The 24,028-nt window shown below is 39.9% G+C and overlaps 1 protein-coding gene across 7 annotated transcripts in view; it reads left to right on the plus strand.

Annotated features, from left to right (window-relative positions):
- Nucleotides 1-24,028, plus strand: part of spopla (speckle type BTB/POZ protein like a) — a 183,338-nt gene that overhangs the window by 148,787 nt on the left and 10,523 nt on the right. For all 7 annotated transcript variants that reach the window (XM_080199368.1, XM_080199366.1, XM_080199364.1 and 4 more), the window contains 5 exons: nucleotides 4,468-4,619; nucleotides 15,205-15,332; nucleotides 18,788-18,965; nucleotides 19,054-19,109; nucleotides 19,376-19,498. In XM_080199368.1, coding sequence (XP_080055494.1) covers nucleotides 4,468-4,619; nucleotides 15,205-15,332; nucleotides 18,788-18,965; nucleotides 19,054-19,109; nucleotides 19,376-19,498 — 637 coding nt within the window. The remainder of the gene's footprint in view (nucleotides 1-4,467; nucleotides 4,620-15,204; nucleotides 15,333-18,787; nucleotides 18,966-19,053; nucleotides 19,110-19,375; nucleotides 19,499-24,028) is intronic.

The following is a 24,028-nucleotide window of genomic DNA, read 5'->3' on the forward strand; positions in this document are numbered from 1 at the left end:
TCTAGTAAGTAGTTTACCATGACTGGGGTTATTCATGAGACCTGGGTTGCTCCAACTCAATGATGCAGAGACAAGTAAAACACAGTTCCCAAGAAACATCTGTCTTGTTACAAAAACTGTTCGTGAAAGAAAATTGTTGGTTGAAGTCCAAATCTTTACTGCTTCCCCTGCATATTTTTAAATTAATAAATGGCAAGAGCTAACTTATTGCCCATTTTTAATTGCTTGGTGGTGTTGGCCATCTTGCAGCACTGCAGTTCTATGGTGATGCTTTCACAATTGGAGTAGGTAGTGAATTCCAAATATGTAATGATATGGCAAACCGTGTCCAGATCAGGTGGTATGTGACTTGGAGATTAACTTGAAGGTTCCCGTTACATTGCTTCTTTTGTATTCTTCACTCATGGGCATTGTTATGGCTGGGCTATGGTGACCAGCGTTCCCCACCTTCCCTGTCCTCCTAGATATTGAAAATGGAGGATATGGTTATTGTAATGCATTAAAGGTAAACAAAAATGGTGACAGGGTTTCTCTTAGTTGAGTTAGATGATCCCTGTTAGATATACAACTTGTATTTGTACAGCGCCTTTAACATTGTAAAACATTCCAAGGCTCTTCACAAGAACCAGAGAATGCAGAAAGAGGCCATCTAGCTCATCGAGTCTGCATCAACTCTCTGAAAGAGCATTCCACCCAGGCCCTCCACCCTATCCCCATAACCCTGTATGTCTGCCATAGCTAATCCACCTAACCTAAATATCTTTGGACTATGGGAGGAAACTAGAACATACAGAGGAAACCCACAACAGATATGAGGCGAACGTGCAAATTCCACTCAGGTAGTCTCTCGAGGCCAGAATAGAACCCAGGCCCCTGCTGCTGTGAGGAGCAGTGCTGGTGGCAACAAAACTAAATTTGACACAGATCCTCCTAAGAAGATATTAGGACAGGTAACAAAAAGCTTGGCACTGCATAAGTCACCCTGGCCTTTAAGGAGGAAACTGTTGGAGCCGGAGAGGTTTCGGGAAGGGAGTGCAGATCATTTAGGACCTTGAAAGCTAAAGGCATGGTTAAGATTTAAAATGCACAAGAGATCAGATTGGAGCAACACATAGACCTGGGAGAGTTGCAGGACTGGAAGAGATTATAGAGATAGGAAGGAGTGAAGCTACGGAGAAATTTGAAAGCTAGGATGATGATTTTAAAACAGAGATATTACTTAATTATTAGCTTGATTGTTATTTTGCCACTTGTTAGTTCAGGTCTTGATGTTATCCAGACCCTGCTGTCATCTGGCAGTTTACGTTAATATTGGGCCAGGTGCTGGAAAGTGGGATTAAATGAACACCTAGTTTCTTTTTATTCTTTGATCAGCGCAGACACAATGGGCTGAATGGCCTCTTTGTGTGATAATTTTCTGTCATGAAAGTGAACAGCCCCACTCCTGATTTTATAATGGATGAAGTAGCTGAGGATGGTTAGCCTAAGGACACTTCTGATTAACTCCTCCAGTGATGTTCTGGAGCAATATATCCTTTGTAAGTTTTCCTTTGTGTCAGGTATGCCTCAAATTATGGAAGTTATCTTCATTGACCTCGGTTTTGCTCGGGATCCTTGGTACCACTCTTAAATTGAATACGTTGCTGTCGAAGAGTAGCTATTCTCAACTCTGTTTCTGGAATTCAGCTCTTGTGTCCTTGTGCATTGTTGGGTAGATACAGTAGTTAGAGTTCTGCTGACACAGGTTGACAAGGGGAGCAGCTAGCTCTGTTGCCCAGGGCTTCAACAAGACTACCAGGATAATGTCAGGCTCCATAACTTGGCTGCTGCAATGCATTAACCCATTTCTTAATGTCATGTCAAGCAAACCAAAGAGGCTGGGTTGTGTAGTGGTTGCTTCTTCCAATAGGGAACAGGTATTAGTTTGCCATTTGAGGAGAAACAAGGTTATGATCAGCAGGCGATTTCATTGACTTTAAGCCGTAAGAGCTCATTTGTTCTAGCATTGGTATCAAGGACCATTCTACCACTCAGCTTGAACTTTGCAAAATGAGTATGAAAGCCATGTGGCACATAGGCTTTGAGTGATATAATTCACCTTTTCTTCAAAATTTGTAGGTTTCAGTAAAACGCCTCTTATCCTTTTAAACTCCAGAGAATATAAGCTTAATTTACTCAATCTCTCTTCAAAGTCAGTATTATACTGACACTTAAAGTATAGATCCAAAAAAAAATCATATTTCCAAATGCATATGGTGAAAACATGTAGATCTGATTCTGAAAACAAATGGCTTAGCTCTTCACAGGTAAACTATTATAGCAGACAAGTTCCTCACTGCATCCTCAAGTGATGTTGCTTTTCTGATCAGCAAATAATTGGTGTAGCCCAGTACAAAGCCTTGTGTATGGTATTGTGGGGAAAATAAGATAATTCTGTACAGGCGCAAGAAATAGGAGCAAGAGTAGATCACATGGCCTGTCAAATTTGCTTCATCATTCAATACCATCATGGCTCATATTGGGCTTCTACTTGATTTTCCTACTTGTTGCCCTTGTCCCTCGGTTACTTGAGAGACCCAAAATCTAACTGTACCAAAGCTTCAAATGCATCCACAAACCTCCGGGATAGAGAATTCCAAGATTCACAACCCTTTGAGTGAAGCAACATTTCCTCAACTCAGCCCCAAATTATTGCCCTCCATATCGTGTGTCTGTGAACACATGTTTTAGCTTCCCCAAATAGTGGAAATAATCTCTCAGTATCTGCTCAATCAATTTCCTTCAGAATTTTGTAGTTTTCAGTGAGATTGCCTCTTATCCTTCTAAACTCCAGAGAATATAGGCCCAATTTACTCAACCTTTCCTCAAGGAAAACTCCCTTTTCGCAGGAACCAATTTAGTGAATCTTTGCTGCACCAACTTCAGTGCAAAAATATGCCTCCTTAAGTGGGGAGACCAAAACCACTCTCACATTCCAGATGTGATCCCACCAAAAGCCTGTACAATCGTAGCAAAACGTCTTTATTCTGCACTCAAATTCCCTTGAGTAAAGATCAACATGCCATTTGCTGTCCTAATTACTTGATGTAACTACATGTTAACTTTCTGCATTCTTTGTATGAGCACACCTAAGTCCCTTTGAACATTAATACTTAAAAAAAAATCTACTTTTCTATTCTTACAATCAAAATAAATAACTTCATATTTCCCTACGTTGTACTCCATCTGCTGTCCTGTTGCCTATTCACTTTACCTGTCTATGTCCCTTTGCAGTCTCTTGAGACATTACTCTCTGCTACTTCATTTAAGTCATGAATACAGATTGTGAATAGCTGAAGCTAGCTCTGATCCTTCTTGTGTTGCACTATTCACTGCCTGCCAACTTGAAAAAACCCCATTTATGCCTCGTGCCTGCTTCCTGTCCATGAAACAATCCTCTATCCATACTAAAACCCCCAACTTGCTGAACCCTTATCTTGTCTATTAAGCTTTTGTATGGCACGTTATTGAATGCCTCCAGTATATTACATCTGATTCCCCTTTATCTACACTGTAAAAATAAATGGTCAAACAGGAATTCCCTTTTGTAAAATCATGTTAACTTGTTCTAATAATACCATGCTTTTTAAGTGCATTAAGACTTCCTTAATGATGGATTCCAACATTTTTTGAACAACTGATATTCAGCTAACTGATCTGCTTACAGTTTATCCATCCTTCCTTTCTTGAAAAACTGTGTAACATTTGTCAACTTCCAATCAAATGGACTGTTCCTGAATCTAAGGAATTTTGGGAAACCGTAGCCAGCATTTCCATTATCTTTGCAGTTATCTCTTTTTTTAAGAGCGCTGCGGTGTAGGCATCAGGCCCTGAGGATCTGTCAGATTTTAATCCTTTGTTTCTCCAGTACTTCCTCACTTCTGATATTCATTTCCTTTAATTTCTTCACTGTTTAAGCCATTAGGTTAGTGTCTTTTTTCTGGTATGAAACTTGTCATGTTCTGTGCTGACAGACACAAAGTATGTATTTAGTGCTTTGGCCATTTCCTCATTCCCCATGATAATTTCACCTGTTTTTGCTTGTTTTGCTACTCCTTTTTATATATTTATGAAAGCTCTTACTTTTTTTTATATTTCTGCCTAGTTTTATGTTCCCTTTTTATCAACTTTTTGGTGGTCCTCTTCTAAAACATCCCAGTCCTCAGACCTACTACTGTTTCTGGCCAAATCTTGTTACCTATTACTATCTGAACACCTTCTGTGTTGATATCTTGAAGGAGCAGTTTGCTGTTTTCTGCTTGGGTGATAATTTCTCGATGTATATGTTGAAGCTTATTCGAAAAACCTACAAGTTGTAATGTAACATTTGTGGTTGTTAGCAAGTCCATTCTTAAATGAGATGCAGTATTTTTGAGGAAGAAATAAAGCTTTTTAACTGATATACTTTTTAATGTATATATGTTACAGGTGTCTCAGAGTAAACCCAAAGGGTTTAGATGAAGAAAGCAAAGACTACCTTTCCTTATACTTGCTTTTAGTTAGTTGTCCCAAAAGTGAAGTCCGAGCGAAGTTTAAATTCTCGTTATTGAATGCAAAAAGGGAGGAAACAAAAGCTATGGGTAAGCTCTTAATGATCTTTGCAAAATATATCTTATATCTGGTGACTGTTTTGCCCAATAAAGTTTGAAAGTATGCTTTCTTGCATTGTATATGTTTAGTAATTTATTTACAGATTACTTTAGTTGGTGTGACAGTACTGCTGGGAATGCTATATCAGTGATTCAGCACACATCATCTGGGGCGTTGACATTCTTCCAATTAGGTAGTTTCAGCTTTGGCACAATGGCATCACATCCTGTTCCAAGACAGAAGATCATGGGTTTACATTCTACTGCAGAAATCTGCACGTTTGACACTTGAGTACTGAAGGAATGCTGCATTGTTGTTGGCATCATCTTTTGATGTGATGTTGAATTATAGTTCCATTTGCTTCTAAAGTGGGTGTGAAAAATCCCATGGCACTATTGTGAAGAAAAGGGAGTTCTCCCCACATCCTCATCAATTTATTATTTGCCTCATTGCTTTGTCAGAGATCATGTAGCCTGCATTTGTTCCTGCTTTATTGAAGTGTTTATGCTTCAAGAGTAATTTATTGGCCGTAAAGCACTTTGGGACGATCTGTGGTCATGGAAGTTGATGTATAAATGCAAATTAATTCATTCTTTTTTCGTGAAATTTTATAACTAACTTTTCAATGGGCTGCAAACATTTTCAAAAATTCACAAACCACCTACAATAATGTAGTAGCGTAGATTGTGTTCCATCAATTCGTATTTGACCTTTTGTCTGGGCATCATGCAATTTCCTGAAAGCTTAAAAAATAGCATCTTGACAGTTGAAGAAGCCCAGCAAAAACTTGCTTTTATATAGTGTCTGTAAAGTAGAATAACATCCAAAATACTTAAGAGGTCTAATGTTAAGAAAACATTGGTCCTATCAGATTATCTGTTGTCTGAATGAGAAAAAGAGTTTATAAAGCACCTTTCACAATTTCTGGACATCCCAAAGCACCTGACAGTCAATCAAGTGCTTCTTATAAAGTGTATTCAGCATTGTAATATGAGAAAAATATCAACCAACGTATTGCTGAAGGTTCGCACAGTTATCAGTGAGATAATGACTGATTTATTCCAGTGATGCTGATTGAGGAACAAATGTTGGCCAGGAATACAGTTTGCATTACCTAGAAACACTGAGAATGTATCATCAAAATGTAAAAAAAAGGCACATAAGGTGGCTATTTGATCCGTCATCTTAGTATTAGCGAACTCGGCAACTGATGTAACACAAAGATGGACCAGATGGTTTTCATCAGCTCATCAAATGTTTTACATTACTTAAAATATTTAAAGTCGTATCATCAATATAATTTTGATTTGACTTATTATCACGTGTTAGTATGTTGTGAAAAGCATTATTTCTTGCACGGTACAGACAATGCATACTGTACATAGACAAGGCAAGGAGAGGTTGCAGAATACAGTCATAGCTTGGGTGTATTGAAAGATAAACTTAATATAAGGTATGTCCATTCAAAAGTCTGATGGCAGCAGGGAGAAAACTGTTCGTGCATAAATCAAAGACTTACTTATGGGTTGTCTGCCCATGTGTCCTTTGATTTGAGGACAATATCTGCTCTGGTTATGGGCTTCTGCCATGGATCTTCAAGTGACCAAACAGGCTGATTTTCAATCCATGGATGTTTGGATACATGGGGCAGGATGGCCTAGGAGATAGTGGGATCTGGAGTGTAGGCTTTGCTTTCTTTCCTCCTTTGTCTCCGCTCTGCCTCATCTCCTGCATTTGTCTTTGGGCTGTGGGAATGCTGACTTCTTGACCTATACATGGAGAGGTAGTAAACTGGATTAAACATTGGCTCAATGGAAGAAGCCAGTGAGTGGTAGTGGAGGATTGCTTCTCTGAGTGGAGGCCTGTGACTAGTGGTGTGCCACAGGGATCAGTGCTGGGTCCATTGTTGTTTGTCATCTATATCAATGATCTGGATGATAATATGGTAAATTGGATCAGCACATTTGCTGATGATACAAAGATTGGAGATCTAGTGGACAGTGAGGAAGCTTTTCAAAGTGTGCAGAGGGATTTGGACCAGCTAGAAAAATGGACTGAAAAATAGCAGATGGAGATTAATGCAGACAAGTGTGAGGTATTGCATTTTGGAAGGACAAACCAAGGTAGAACATACAAGGTCAACGGCAGGATGCTGAAGGGTGTGGTGAAACAGAGGTGATCTAGGAATACATAATTCCCTAAAAGTGGCATCACAGGTAGATAAGGTCTTAGAGTGCTTTTGGAACATTGGCCTTTATAAATCAAAGTATTGAGCATAAGAGTTGGAATGTTATGGAGAGGTTATATAAAACATTGGTGAGGCAGAATTTAGAGTACTGTGTGCAGTTTTGGTCACCTAATTACAGGAAGGATATTAATAAGGTTAAAAGAGTGCAGAGAAGGTTTACAAGGATGTTGCCGGCACTTGAGAAACTGAGTTACAGAGAAAGGTTGAATAAGTTAGGACTTGATTCCCTGGAGCGTAGAAGAATGAGAGGAGATTTGATAGAGGCGTATAAAATTATGATGGGTATAGATAGAGTGAATGTAAGCAGGCTTTTTCCACTGAGGCTAGGGGAGAAAAAAAACTAGAGCACATGGGTTAAGGGTGAAGTGGGAATAGTTTAAAGGGAATGTTGTGGGTGGGTGGGGGTGCTTCTTCACACAGTGGTGGGAGTGTGGAATGAGCTGTTAGATGATCATCTTCCTTATGGTCTTTTGGGTCTTGCAACAACTTGGTACAAAGTGAATGTTCATTATCAAACAAATAGCTCTGTGATCTATTCTGGATGGCACAACTAAACCTGTGGACATGAAGGTCCCTGTCAATCTTTCCATTCCAGTAGAAGATGTATCCCCCTGCTTGTTCCTACCCCAGGAAGATAAGCCTCACTGAGGATGGCAATGTCATTTTGGAGTCTCGATAGCTCAAATGACTGAAATTATCTATCATCTAAATTGCAAAATTTAAAGTGTTCATTCTTTGATGAGAAAGTTGTTGAACCCACAGGATGTAATTCACCAGCCAGAAGAAAGTAGAATTGTCTATTCTACTTTTTCCAGCCCCCTCTACATTTGGGGCTTAAAGTTTTAAAGTTAAAGTTTATTTATTAGTCACAAGTAAGGCTCACATTAACATTGCAATGAAGTTGCTGTGAAATTCCCCTAGTTGCCCCACGCCGGCACCTATTCGGGTCAATGCATCTAACCAGCACGACCATCAGACTGTGGAAAAAACTGGAGGAAATGCACGCAGACAGAGGGAGAAGGTGCAGATTCCACAGAGACAATGACCCGAGCAGGGAATGGAACCCGGGCGCTGTGAGCAGCAGTGCTGACCACATTACCACCTTGCCGCTACTACTAAAGTTCGTAGAGGAGAGAATTGTTCAGTCATAGATGGTGCTGCCCAACAACACCTCTGTCCCAACACAGGTAGCCATGATGTGGAAATGCCAGCATTAGGTTGGGGTAACACAGGTGTCCAACAACCTTCATGCATTTGTCATCTGCGTGTAGATCCTTGACGAGGGACTCCAAGGTTCACAGCCTTATCTTTGTCACCAATTCTCTATTGCCACGGGACTTAGCAAATGAACCCTAATAGAAGCCTCTGTAAGATTTATTTTACTGTGGTGACTCTGGGGTCACATGTCTACATGACCTTGACAGGTTGGTGGTCAGGTTTTGATGACATATCGAAATCATGATGCACAGGATCACCTTGCCACTGCAACCTCTTTCTGCCTTAGAAGCCAGCAAGACATGCAGTCTCTTAACTGTTCTGCCATTGAAGACATTTTGGATTGCATTTTGTCTGTTATTTTTTCGCGACCTTTCCACCATAGTGGGTTCTTTAAAGAGCAAGGAGCTGTTACTGCATTGCTCAAGGAATCAGGAGTGCAGGAAGGATCTCCATGTCAAGATGGTAATCCACAGAGGGGTTCACCTCATTAGTAACTGTTATCTTTGCTCTGTGCTCTGCATGTTATCTATTAGGGCATGCCTGTCTAAGTGATATAGTAGCATAGTGGTTATGTCACCAAATGGTAATCCAGAGGCCTTATCTAATGATCTGGAAATTGGAGTTCAAATCTTGCCATGGCTGCTGGGGAATTCAAATTCAATTTGTTCAATCAATCTGGAATATAAAGCTAACATCAATAATTATGAAACTAGGTAGATTACTAAATGAAGAAAATTGCTGTCCTAATCTAGTCTTGCCTGTGTGACTCCAGAGTGTAGTTGATTCTTAACTGCCCTTCAAATTGACTTTTTAAAAAAAAAAATTTATTCATGTCACAAGTAGGCTTACAATAATACTGCAATGAAGTCACTGTGAAAATCCCTTAGCTGCCATACTCTGACATCTGTTCAGGTACACTGAGGGAGAATTTAGCATGGCCAATGCACCTAACCAGCATGTCTTTCAGACCCGGAGGAAACCCACACAGACACAGATTGTGTGGAGTTTGCACATACTATCACCCAAGCCGGGAATTGAACTTGGTTCCCTGGTGCTATGAGGCAGTAGTGTTAACCACTGTGCCACAGTGGTTTAACAAGCCACTCAGTTGTATTCAGTAGGGCAGCTCACCTTTACTTTCTCAACTGCAATTACAGGTATCCACATCCAATGAATGACTTTTTATAAAACTGCTCCCTTTACGTGAAAGGGGTGGCACAATGATTAGCACTGCTGTCTCACAGTGCCAGGGACCCCGGTTCAGTTGCAGCCATGAGTGACTGTGTGTGGAGTTGCACGTTCTCCCCATGTTTGTTGGGTCTCCTCCCACAGTCCAAAGCTATGCCAGTTAAGTGGATTAGTTGTGGTAAATGTTGGGCAGGAAGGTGGGCCTGGGTGAGATCCTCTCTCGGGGAGAGTTGGTGCAGACTCTATGGGCTGAATGGCCTCCTTCTGCACTGTAGGGATTCTATGAAAAATGGGTTGGAAAATTGTTTGCATCTGCTTTTGAACCTTTATCATCTACTATCACCTCATTGAATCAACTTGTGCTGCTTGACATCACAGTAAACTGCTTCTGTCGGAGTTGAGAAGTCGCTTTATAGTGCAACCAAACTCTGGTCTTATAAGGTACATTAAACTCTAATGCCTATCAGTGTCAGGAAGTTTGTACCACTGAGTTGAACTTTTGTCTATGTTCTGAGCCTCACTGCTATTGCCCAGTCCACTATTGGAATGCCTTTTGGCACAGGAAACCCTTTTGATATTTACTATGCTGACTCCCGGTTAGCTTTGTTTCCCTACTGCAACCTTCAGTACAGCATCATTTATTGGCACAAAGTTGTCTTTTCCTTCAGTGTCCACTCTCAATTCAGCACTGATGTGCTTTTTGTTTGGGTCTTTTGACTGGAGCTTCCCCAGTGCCCTTCCAATTATGTGATGTCAGCCGTCCCTGGAAGGGAGCTCTCATTTTACGAATTGTAGTCAATGGTTTCGGAGCAGGTTTCTTTCCATGTTGCCATCTGCTCTTAGATGTTAGAAATGATTTAATCTCTCTGGATCAAGTTTTGGAAAGAATCCTATTAGGCGTATATACCTTCTTAGTTGAAACACAGTGTCCACTCTATCATCAGTGCCTAACTGTCCTAGACCATTTCAGAGAATTAAAGCAACCACCAGTAACCCTTTATCCCCCATGTTGTAAACTAGCCCATTTGTTAGTTCGAGACACTTCATCACTTCTATCCTGTAAGATTTGCTAATATACTTAAAATCTTTGTAACTCTGCCCAAGATCTGTACATGTTTCTCATTAGTAAAATTTATTATTAGTTAAACTGTGGTAAATCTGGACTGAAGGTTGCCAGCGGTATTTTTACCCAAGAGAATTTTATCCGGGACAATGACTGGCTTCAGCTGCTCCTTCTATGGGTAGACTGAATGGGGATAAAAAGAACTTTGTAACTGTATGGAGGTAATGGTGGTGCAGTGGTTTTGTCACTGGATTAGTAATCCAGAGGCCCAGGTTAATGCTCTGGGGACACTGATTCAAATCCCACCCCAGCAGCTGATGGAATTCAAATTCAGTTGAGAAATCTTGAATTAAAAAGTAAAGTAAACCTAAGTTAGGATTACCATGAAAGCAATGTCATTAGTGTAAAAATTCATCTGATTTACTGATGCCCTGCCATGTGCTGAAATCTGATGTCCTTAACTAGTCTGACTATATCTGACTCCAGACCCACAGAAATATAGTTGACTCTTGGCAGCCCCCCGAAATGAACTAGCAAGCACTCAAAGTCAAGAGGGAATGGAACCAGCCAGAGCGCTCGACTTTGACCTAGGCTCAAATGACAACAATGCAGCTCCTTACTAAGATCTCGAGACTTGTTGCAAAGTTTGGTAGCTATCCCACAGACTAGTTGAGTGACAAAAACAGAAAATGCTGGAAAATCTCAACAGGTCTGACAGCATCTGTGAGGAGAGAATAGGACCAACGTTTCCAATCTAGGTGACCCTTTGTCAGAGTTCAGGCTGTCAGACCTGCTGAGATTTTCCAGCATTTTCTATTTCAGATTCCAGCATCTACGGTATTTTGCTTTTATCCTAGTTGAGCAATGACCTCACAGCATCAATGTCGTGGAATCGTATCTTTACAGACACTCACCCAGATTTCACTGTACCTAGATATGTCTTGTCCCATCAGCAGGACACACCCAGCAGTGGTGCTGGCACAATTGTAAACAGTTGGGAGGGAGTTTCCCTGGGAGCTCTCGTCATGAACTCTGAACCCCATAAAGTCTTGTAGCATCAGGTCAACTGGGGGCAAAGCAACCTTCTGTTGATTATCTTCCAAGCTAGTGAATCAGTACTCCTCCATGATGAACGCTACTTGGAAGAAGCATTGAGGGTGTGAGGGCACACAATGTACTCTGAGCAAGGGACTTCAACTTCAACGTCAATGCTCTGAGCAGCACCACTGATCCAAGATGGCCGAGTCCTAAAGTACATAGTCATACAGCATAGAAACAGGCCCTTCAGCCCAACTTGGCCATGCTGCCTCTTTGTTTTTAACCACTAAGCTAGTCCCAATTACCTGTATTTGTTCCATATCCCTCTGTAGCCATCTTACCCACGTACTGTCCAAATGCTTTTTAAAAGACAAAATTGTACTCGCTTCTACTACTACTCCTGGCAGCTTGTTCCAGACAGTCACCACCCTCTGTTTGAAAAAATTGTTCCTTTGGACTCTTTCGTATCTCTCCCCTCTCACATTAAACCTATGCCCTCTAGTTTTAGACTCCCCTACCTTTGGGAAAAGATATTAACTATCTAGCAGATCCATGCCCCTTATTATTTTACAGACCTCTATAAGATCACCCTTCAGCCTCCCACGCTCCAGAGGAAAAAGTCTGTCTATCCAGCGTCTCCTTGTTACTCAAACCATCGAGTCCCGTTGCATCCTAGTAAATTCTTTCCACTGGGCCTGCAGCAGATAGCAAGGGAACCAACAAGATGGAAAACCTACTTGACCTCATCCTCAACAATCTGCCTTCCACAGATGCATCAGTCCATGAGAGTATTGGTAGGAGTGACGACTGCACGGTCCTTGTGGAGATGAAAATTCTACCTTCACGTTGAGGATACCTTCCAACATGTGTGGCACTTCTGCCGTACAGAATGGGACAAATTTTGAACAGATCTAACAACTCAAAATTGGACATCCATGAGGTACTGCGGGCAATCAATAGCTGCAGAATTGTATACAACCACAGTTTGTAACCTCATGGCCCAGAATATCCTCCGCACAATCATACCAACAAGCCGGACTACCAACCCTGTTTCAAAATAAAAGAGCAGGAGCGATATCAGAAACCTAGTGAAGCTACAGTGCAGGAATATGAGCATGCCAAACAGTGTAAACGGCATGCAAAAGACAATGATAAGTGATCTCACAACCAGTGGATCAAATCTAAGCTTAGGAGTCCTGCCACGACCCCTCATAAATGATGGTGGCTAATTTAAACCACTAATTGGAGGAGGAGGCTTCATAAATATCCCCACCCTGAAAGATGGGGAATCCAACAAACGCACAGTATAAATTGAAGCATTTACATTTGCAACTACCTCCACCACCCTGAATTACTGAATGGATGATCCATCTTGGCCTTCTCCTGAGATCCCCAGTATCATACATGCCTGCCTTCAATAAAAAACACATGTCCAACCTAACCAATAACTGTCCCATCAGCCTACTCTTGATCATTAGCAAATTGATAGAAGGTATTGTCGTTAGTGCTATTGAGTGCACTTTATCAGCTCACTAACACTCAAGTTTGCCTTCTGCGAGGGTAACCAGCTCCTGACCTCATTACAGCCTTGTTCCAAAAATGGACAAAAAAAGTGAATTCAAGAGGTGACATCAGAGAGACTACCCTTCACATCAAGGTAGCATTTGACTGAGTGCGACATCAAGGAACCTTAGCAAAACAGGAGTCGATGACAACCGAGGACAACTTTCCACTGGTTGGAGTGATACCCAGCACAGTAGAAGATGGTTGTGGTTTTTGGAGGCCATTCATTTCAGTCCTGGGACATTGCTGCAGGAGTTCATTAGGGTAGTGTCCTGGACTCACCCATCTTGAGCTACTTCATCAAAGACATGGAGATTTCCGCTGATGATTATTCAGCATCATTCATGACTCGTCAGATACTGCAGCCGTCCATGACCATACGCAGTATGACCTGGACAGTATTTGGGCTTGGGCTGATGAGTGCCTAGTATTATTCATGCAAGTCTCAGGCAGTGACCATCTTGTCATGGCATTCCATGACATTACCACCTCTGAGTTCCCCACTATCAACATCTTGGGGGGTTACCATTTGACAAGAAACTGAATTGGACTAGCCATATATATACCATGGTTACAGGAGCAGATGAAAGGCTGGGAATTCTGTGGTGAGTGACTTGCATCTTGACCCTCCAAAGCCTGACAACCATCTGCAAGACGCAAGGCAGGATGTGATCTTATTTACCTGGATAAGTTCAGTTCAATCAACACTCAAAGAATGTAACATCATCCAGGATGAAGCAGCCTTCTTGACTGACACCCCAGTCACCACCTTAAGCATTCACACCACCCATCATCTTTGCAGTGGTGAAGATATGCTGGATACACTACAACAATTCCACCAAGGTTCTTTCAACAGTACCTCCCAAAATTGCAGACTCAATGAATTAAAAGACTGAGGGCGACAGATGCTTAGGAACACTACCATGCTGACTTGGAACTCCATTCCCGTTCCTTCACTGTCACTGGGTCAGAATCCTGGAACTTGTTTCCTAACAGCAGAGGAAAATTTGCAATGGTACGTCATACTAGACACATAAAATGTGATTTTTATGGACATTTCTCAGCTAGTCAATTAAATCTATTGTTGAAATCCAAGAATGGTGAGTTGTTGACAACCTGAATAAGTGATTATTGTAATGGAATCTTACTGTGGCTGGTGTTCTGCTATTCTCATGCCATGTTTATCATCCAACTATCAAATGGAAAAGCTCTGTGTTCATGATATATTGTTTCTTTGTGCCAACTTTATACCGTTTTATAACTTTTACTAAATTGGGCTAATGTCCGATGCTGGAGAGTTCAAGACCTAGCTCTTTTTGTCACCAGTTGTGGCCTTAATGCTTGGAGACCCACTGATTGATGAACATTATGTGCTGTTAGGCCTCTGTTTATCCTCACTTTAATACCTGTGTTTATATTAAAAAAAAGAGCTTTCTATTTGAAATGACTTCATTTGATTTCAAAATTTCTTTCTTGGAAGACTGCATTGGTTTGAAAGCACAGCGTCAATGAGTCAATTGTTGGTCTATTAGACCAACCCAATATGGGCATGGTAGCACAGTGGTCAGCACTGCTGCCTCACAGCACTAGGGACCTGGATTCGATTACTGGCTTGGGTTACTGATTATGTGGAGTCTGTATGTTCTCCTTATGTTTGTGTGGATTTCCTCCAGGTATTCTGGTTTCTTTCCACAGTCAGAAAGATGTGCTGGTTAGGTACATTGGCCATGTTAAATTCCCCCTCGGTGTACCTGAACAAATGTTGGAGTGTGGCGACTCAGGGAATTTTGCAGTAAATTCATTGCAGTGTTAATGTAAGCCTGCTTGTGACACTAATAGATTTTAAAAATATTGTCTGGCAGCTTGACTGTTTGGGTTTGCATTAATTTAGCGTGGGAAATAATTCTACGATTTTATCTTTTGCCTTATACATCTAGATTGAGTTGTCAAACAATGTATGGAAAGACTGTGCTTTAAGAAAGAAAAAGATTACTTGAGAACTAGGGGAATATCATGGTAACTTCATTGCAGTGTTGATGTAAGCCTTACTTGTGACTAATACTTTAGCTGACTTTTTCTCAGTTTAAGAGGGGAAGATTTCCTTTCATTATTTGCATAAGGGACAGGTTTTATGGTTTTGCTAGAGATAATAAATAGTGGAAATCACCGCTTTATATGTGAAATATCACTAGTGTTACATCAATGTTAATTGTTGGGGTTTGTCATCATTATCCTTCTCTTTGCTTATTTTTAATAGAAAGTCAAAGGGCGTACCGATTTGTCCAGGGCAAGGACTGGGGTTTCAAGAAGTTTATCCGTAGAGACTTTCTTCTCGATGAAGCAAATGGTCTTCTTCCAGATGATAAACTTACCCTGTTCTGTGAAGTAGGTGAATATTATAAACACTTGTTACTGATATTTAATTATGTGTTTTATCATAAAATCTTGCAATATTAGTTTGTCTTGCACCGTGAGTCACTCCCTAAAGATGTTAATTATTACATATGCAGCTGTTCTTAATTACTTTCACCATTCTTATGCAAAAGTACACACCTTGCAAGGTGCATCCCCTTGCTCTTTGCAAATCTGTTGGCTTTTACTGGGTACTGATAACTCACTTCCAAGTTGCAATGCCCATTCAGCACCACACCGCATTGACACCTGTTTAAGGCAACAGCTTTCATGTAGCATACCCATTCCTGGTTTTTATCCATAAACTAAATTAGCGCTTTGATTTGACCAAGGATTACCTGTTAATATATTCTTTTTTTAAAACAATCAACTATTGTATCTAGCACTCCATTCTAAAACCAGCATACTAGATGTATTAAATGGAGAAAGAGTGCAAAAAGAAATAAAACATAATACAATTAAATGAGCTGCTGCAAAAGATCATCCAGATTCTAAACGTTGGCTCAATCCTCTCTCCACAGATACTGTCAGACTCGCTGAGATTTTCCAGCATTTTTCTACTTTTGTTTCAGATTTCAGCGTCCGCAGTATTTTGTCTTTATAAATACAACATTTGTACTTCATGAAGGTTGGCATACTGATATTGTACAATTAGATTTTAATACTGTATTCTTGTATTATTTTCTAATAATACAATGTAGCGTGTATCAACAAATAAAACAAAGCCAAGAAGAAAGACTAGAAAGGAAGGAAATAAAGTTTTTGGTTACATTTGAAATACTACCATATTCTGAGTTTAATTGACAGTAAATCAATGGTCAGTGCCAGTTCTATATATATTTATTTTACAATCTGGAATGAAGGCATATAATTGCTAAGTTAATATTTTTCTAGTGTATTGGTAAGTATTTTTCTAATGTGTACTACAATTAAAGTTGTAAGTACACAATTACTAATGAACTGTCCTCCTCTGATATTTCAATTTTGTTGATTATTGCCTCACTCCCTCCTGCAGTGAACTTGCATAATTTCTATAAAGATAATGTAAGACTACCTTTGAGAAAGTGCCTGGTGCATAATTTAGTCAATGACTCACTCAATTATAACAATTAGCTTTATGTACATCTGTCATTATTACCATATTTACATCACTTGACACATTGAGACTGCAATCCAGTAAGGAAATACGGAATTGTTTGAACACTTTCACAGCACCATTGGCCCTAATTGTTGTCTTAATGTGCAATGCTCTTATCCTAGAGCACTGAACTTCTGTGCTGAGAAGACTGGAACTGTCTTACTGTCAGGTTATCATTCTAACTGTGACAGATTAGCAGCTTCTGAGTGATGAATGTTTAAATGATCATAATTTAACTTTGATCTGAGTATTTACAAGATATGTGAGAAACTCTGCAAGATTACTGCCTAATTATATGTCATTATACTCTATAAAAAGAATAATTGAAATGTGGCCTCTGGGAATGGGTGTTATGAATATAATGCATCATATTTTCATTTAGGCAGACAAGTTAAATATGCTGTGTGATGAATTTGTTATGAATACAATTACTTGGTTGACAAAGGGGTTACAAGAAGTGTCATGAGGTTTGGTGGATCTATCAGCTATTGTCAATTTTCAGAAAATTGGAATGTTTCTGACAATTAAAATTTCAACCATCCATGTTTCTGGAAATAATTTTTTCTGAAAACATTTTATTGAAGAAATTAGAAGTGATTGAAAACATTCTAAGACAGTAATATTCCATTGACATTTCTACCCAGGCAGTAAGTCTTTAAATACTTATTATTCACATTTTAAATTTGTTTCTAAACCTCCTGTGATGATCAGGTGTATTCCAAAGGAAGACTTCAATTGCATGCACTCTGAAAACTCTACTGAAATAAATGCCCTATCAAGCATTGTGATTATAGATCCCTAAGCAGCTAGTTGATAAATGTTCTTGAGGGATTGTTATTGTAATCATATTTATGTGTTATTTTCTCTTTCCCAATTCATCTCTTTGTTGAAAATTCCATTTAGTGGAAAAAGGTCTACCTAACTCCTGACAAAAGAAATAAGCTTCTTCCTTGTTAACATGGCCTGCATATTCAAATAAATGCAATGATCTTAGGGCTAGATCACTTGGGGACTCTACTGCTAAAATAATTTCTTGCTATTGAAAGAGCTGACAATTGCATACCTCTTTTTGATTGGCTACTGAATGATCTTTGTGATTTTTCATGTTTCCTACTTAATTAAAATTTCAGTTTTTTTGTGCATGAATCGCACGTATGCGACCTTGGGTTATTTAGCCATTTTTCTTTGGTAGTGTGATGAGTTCACATTGATCCAGGATTTCTTCCCAATTCAAAATTTCTAATGGATATCATGTGCTGCTTTCCATTGCCAACTTTGTGAAGTGTAAATCGTGCTCCGGTGTCAGCATGTTTCCTTCATGTGACACTCGTTTGTCAGAAGTATTGGGTTACTTTGAAAGAAGTGAAACCTCTGGTTTCAGTTGAATTATATGGGATAGTGAATAGAATGAACTACTAGAAGTTCATTTTACTTACACACAATGTAAGTAAAATGCAACAAATTCAGAGGGCAAGAAGGCAATGACTACGATGATTAGTGTAATTAATGTTTAGCAATTATTTTCCATAATGTGTTTATAACCTATAGCCTGAAAGTGTTAGATCGTGAAAAGCCAGAAACATTTTTTGCATTTGCAGCTAGATACCGACCAAATTATGTGGTTTAAAAACAAATCATGGAATTTTGAGCACGGTCCCTGTTATGTACATAACTGCAAAGCATTCAAGTCACTCTTAATATTTTGTATCCATCCATCAAATCTTCCATCTCAGTGAATCTTCCCACAAAACTGGCTATCCTATCTACTCTGGGTGTATAGTCCAATTGCATTTGTGTTTGTTGGAGCAGCAAACTAAGTAATTTTTTTTGGCCTTTTAATTTCCACATGAATGATGATTAAATGAGTTGGTTTTAAGACACAAAGAAGAAAATCTCCAGCGAGGTTTTGCTGTTCCTTTGAAACCTGATCGTTTACACTAATTTGTGCCCATTTAACATTCAGCAAAAAGGATGCTTAATCGACAAGTGAGCTTGAAGTACATGTTTGAGTGCAACTTTGAAGTTATGGAGGAAAATCCATGATTTTTATTAAAAATGCAGCAGAATAAATCGTTCCACGTAAAAGTGTCTTGAGACTACTGATATTGATGCCAGTGGCCATTATTTAACTTGAGCGCTTTGTGAACTGCTAATAATTAGTTCTTAAGCAATTGGCCTATTTGTTTTTACTCCAAATGAAATAACTAACACAATATAGACTATAATAAACTGTTACAAAGAATTTTATTATGTATCGATGTTGAGATATTTTTCTTCCTCTGGTGTTCAGGTGAGCGTAGTTCAAGACTCTGTTAATATATCTGGTCAATCAAACATGAATACATTAAAGGTTCCAGAATGTCGGCTGGCAGATGATTTGGGGAATCTATTGGAAAGTTCTAGATTCACAGACTGCTCCCTTTACGTGGGTGGACAAGAATTCAAAGCTCACAAATCAATTTTAGCAGGTAGGTAACTTCTGACCTAAAATTAATTACATTTGTCCAATTGTTAAAATAAAATCTTGGTCTTATACATTTTTTTCCCATTTGTCAGCTCGGTCGCCTGTTTTTAATGCAATGTTTGAACATGAAATGGAAGAAAGCAAGAAGGTAAGATTGCTACGCACTTGTTGATTTTAAGTTTGTGAAATTTTGTTAATCAGCTTGAAGTTTTTCACAATTTGTTTTTTTTACATTTTCTTTTGGCTTTTTGGTAACATTGTGACTTAAATGAGTAGTTTGCCTTTGTATTCTAACAGCGTGCGGTGTAGCTAATATAAATTGTAATGGTGCCCAAATCACATGGTGCCCAGTTTTTTCCCTTTTTAATCATTGATATTGTATTTGACATCTCTCTTTAACGTTTTTCCCAACAGAACAGAGTAGAAATAAATGATGTAGATCCTGAAGTGTTTAAAGAAATGATGAGATTTATCTATACAGGAAAAGCACCAAACCTCGATAAAATGGCTGACAATCTGTTGGCAGCTGCAGACAAAGTAAGTAATGAACATTCAGGAGGTAGTCCGTAAAAGAAATTAAATCACTTCACATCATCAGGAAGCATAGTATGACCCTGATTTTCCAAGATTATAAATAAGTAATTACTTTTGAAGACCAGTCACAAATAGACACACATTTACAGCAGTGGGGTACATATAACAAATGAATAAATGAACAACAAATTTATTTTTGGTGGTGTTGGCAGAAGCAAAACTACTATAAATGTCAAGTATGCTGTTCTTCAGATAGTGCTACAAAATCTTCAATATCTACCTAACAGGTAGACAATGCCTCAGTTTTTATACTCTATTTGAAAGACTTAATCTCCATTCACGCATCACTATCTCAGTGCTGCACTGAATGCCTACATTTATGTACTTTGGCTTTCGTTCTTCAAAGTGAAGATGACTATGCCATTATTTTGGCTGTTTGGTAAGATTCTGGAGTGTAGTAGGTAACTTGTTAAGGCAGATCTGAACCTGGTAGTATCTGCTGCAAATAGGGCTGGAGACTGCAGGTGATTAATTTTTGCATGGGCTGCTATTTTAGGATTTCCTCTGCTTGCATTTTCTCACTGCCTTTGTACTTGCTTTCGAAGGAGACCACACCCCTTTTATAATTTGGTTGTGTCAGGTGCAGCGATCCTGAGTGAGCTTCTCTCTGGAGGCACAGGATGAAACAGCGTGGGGACCGTAGGCAGAGATGCAGGATAAAAGAACAAGAGGAGAGCGGAGGTATAGGACAGAAGAGTTGCAGGGTAGGCAGATGCAAAGGATACAACAGCATGACTGGCAGAATGTAAATCAGTGAGAACAGCAATGGAAGTTAGAAGCAAAGGCAAGTTCAGTGTACAGCAATGAGGAAAGAGGCTGGCAAAACTGAACTCTGGCTGCTGCCTGCATAATGGAATTGAATTTTTCCAACTGGACCCTGCCCATTGTCACTCTCAAAAGCTCATATGGCCACCACTGCACTTTGTGAATCCAGGGAATGACAAAGTTGCGGTTACACCTTCTTCTGGAAAGGTAAACCAGAAGAAGATAGTTATCTCCACGGGGTTGATGCCCCAACACTGGAAACTGCAGACAAGTCCAGAGAGGAATTTTACTCCAGCCTCGAACAGTTCTTGGCCTGCATCCCAACAGATGACAAGCTGATTCTCCTTGGCAATTTCAGTGCTGGAGTTCAAAAGAATCCAAGCCTCGAGCGCAGTGTCATCAGCAGAGAATGTGTAGGGAAATCCAACCAATGCTACCCTGCTCCTGACAAAATTCCTAGGACACAACCTTATCGTAACAAACACCTTGTTATGAGACTTAATGGCAACACGTTCAGTCCAAGCACTGGCTCCTGCTCAACTCCATCATTGCCTGAACGAGGCATTGTAAAGACGTGCACATTACCTGCGCCATGACAGAGACCGATGACTGCTGGATGGACCACTGTCAAACCCGCTCTGTGATCAATTTCAATGTAGCCACAAAGCAACAATAGGAACAGAAACAATGCTGCAAAAAAATCAGCACAGGCACTCAGAAGACCCTGATAAGCGAGCCCTACTCAGCCAGCACCTCACCGCCTACCTGATGACTCAATGACCCAGAGATATCGAGTTTCGAAAGCACCTAGTCTGCTCTCAAGGCCTCCATGAAAAGGTGCACGGTCTGATAAGTCGCAAGCGCAAGTCACTTCAGAATGTGAAGCAGCAACACAACACAAGAATTAGAAAGCAGCTGTACAGATGACTGAAGGTAGTGACATAAAGAACAGATGGTAGATGGGGATAGTGCAGGAGTTTCAGCAGTTAGCCAACAATCTTGACACAAAGTTTCTTTAGAGCAGTTAAGAATACCAGTGCCCTAACCTACTGCTGATCAAGAATGCAGAATTCTCAAAACAGCGAGGCAGTTTGAAGACTACCGTAATAGAGACTCTCTCTTCAACGCAAGTGTCTTTGGCAACTCCATCCCTGACTCTGTGGGATCGCCTAAGAAGAAGAATATGGTTTAGACGCTTGGCATTCGAGTTCGGATGAACATCTCTGGACCTATGGAAATTTGCGAAGTTAAATGTTTGATTTTAGTAAAATCTATTATTTAATAAGGGGGCACAGCCTCAAGATAAAGGGGGGGGGCGGTTTAGAATGGAGTTGAGGAGGTTCTTCACTCAAAGGGTGGTGAATCTCTGGAATTCTCTGCCCGTTGAGGTGGTGGAGGCTGCCTCGCTAAATATTTTTAAGACGCGGGTTGATAGGTTTTTGATAAGCGAGGGGATTAAGGGTTATGGGGAGAGGGCGGGAATGTGGAACTGAGACACGACAGATCAGCCATGATCTTATTGAATGGCGGGGCAGGCTCGAGGGGCTAGATGGCCTACTCCTGCTCCTATTTCTTATGTTCTTATGTTAATAACAATGTACGTTATGGAATATAGTAGGTCTCCTGGGCCCTTTGGTAATTTTGTGCAGTTTTACTATGTACGAATTTGAACTAGGAGCAAGAGTAGAACATTCTACTAATAGCGGGGAAAGTGTGTTACGGTACTATGTGACTTTACAGGAAAGTTTGTTGCCATAAATATACTGTAGATGTTACTGAAATGGAAGGAAATCAGTAAAAGATCTAGCATGATACAGGACTTCACTGCTATGGTCAGATCACAACTTGAATACTGTTACAAAACAAAAATACTGTGGATTTTGGAAATTTGAGATCTGGGGAGAGATGGGGTCTTGATGGTCATGTCACTGGACTAGTACTCTAGAGGCTCAGGTTATTGCTGTGGGGATTTAGTTCCATGAAGAGACCTGGGATATAAGAGTATCTTATGACAATGAACAATTGTCAGTTGTTGTTTTTAAAAAAGCCTTTCTGGTTCACTGATACTCTATAGGGAAGGCAACCTGCTATTCTTATTTTGGCCTGGCCTACATGTGATTTCGGATGCACAAAAATGCAGTTGACACAACTTCCCTCTAGCGAGCCACTCATTTCAAGGGCAGTTATGGATGGGCACAAAATGCTGACCGTGCCACTAATGCCCACATCCCATGAAACAGAACACAAAATGCTGGAAACATGCATCAGGTCAGGCAGCATCTGAGGAGAAGGAAACAGGGAGAACAGTTCAAGGTGATGATGTTTCATCAGAACTATAAAAGGTTACAGTTAGCATGGTTATGCAAGTTCACAGGTAGGGAAAAGGGTAGGAGGCAGGACAAGCCTGTAATGGGGTGGAAGACATTGAAAATTAAGAACAATGCAAGGCAAAAGGAAATGGTAATGTAACAAGTAAAGAAACAGAAGATGGATCTGGTGGGAGTGTTAATAGCAATAGCATAATAATCAACATCTGTCCAAAAATCAGAGGGAAGGATTATGTGAAATTGTTGAACTCAGTGCTAGACCTGGAAGACTGTAACATATTTAGTTGAAAGATGTACTGTTCCTGCAGCTTCATGGAACAGTTTTAGAGGCCGGGGCAGAAAATTAAGATACAGGAAACTCAAGGTTACGCTTGCGGACTGTGGTCACCAATGTGTGTGTGTGGTCTTTCCATATAGAGGAGAGTTCGTTGTGAGTATTAAAATGAATGAAAAGTGTTAAGTCAGTTCTTCTATCCACAGATGTTACCTGACCTGCTGGCTGGTTCCAATGTTATCTGTTGTCATTATTTTGAATACTGCATTAATTTAGGTCAACAAGGCAAATTCACAGCATATGGAGAAGATTCACAATCATTCAAGTTAAAGGATTAAGTTATGAGGGAAAACGGGAGAGACTGGACTCTTTAAGCATTTTCTAGAGTCAACTGAGAAGGAACCTTATAAGAGTCTACAAGTCATACTTGTTAACAAAGTCAAACTCCATGCTGTGTGACCATAAAGTTGGCAAAGGGAGAAAATGCAGAGTGAAGGATGATAAACATTAATTTTCAGAGTGGAAAAATGTTTGCAGTAGTGTCCCCCAAGGCTTGATAGTGTGTCCAGTGTTCTCTTTTAATTGCATATTAATAACCAGGACTTGGATATCTGGGGTATAATTTCAATATTTGCAACTGATTTAAAAACATGTAAATGTAGTAAACAGTGCAGTAAAAAGAATAGTAACAGACTTAAGGGGGACACAGGCTGACTGGGGAAATGGACAGCCACGTGGGAGACTAATTTTTAACACAAGTGTGAAGCATTATAATTTGGTAGAAAGAATGAGGAGATACAAAACATGCTAAATGATTTGATTTTAAAAGGAGTGCAGGAATAGAACTGGAAGTGCACGTACATAATTTTTCAAGGTAACTGAACACGTTGAGAAGGATGTCTATAAAGGTACATGCAAACCTTAATTTTATAAATAGTGGCATAGAATACAAAAGTAAGGAAGTTGCTTAACTATTATAATCTGTTGATTTGGTGTCAGCTGGGCACCACACCATAGCAAGAACACCAGTTTTGCAGTGAGTGCAGGAGGGAATTGTTATAATGGTACCAGGGATAAAGTATGTGAAGAGATTATAGAAACTAGTGT

Source organism: Carcharhinus amblyrhynchos, chromosome 11 (assembly GCF_965287045.1).
Source record: "Carcharhinus amblyrhynchos chromosome 11, sCarAmb.v2.hapA, whole genome shotgun sequence".
NCBI lineage: Eukaryota > Metazoa > Chordata > Chondrichthyes > Carcharhiniformes > Carcharhinidae > Carcharhinus > Carcharhinus amblyrhynchos.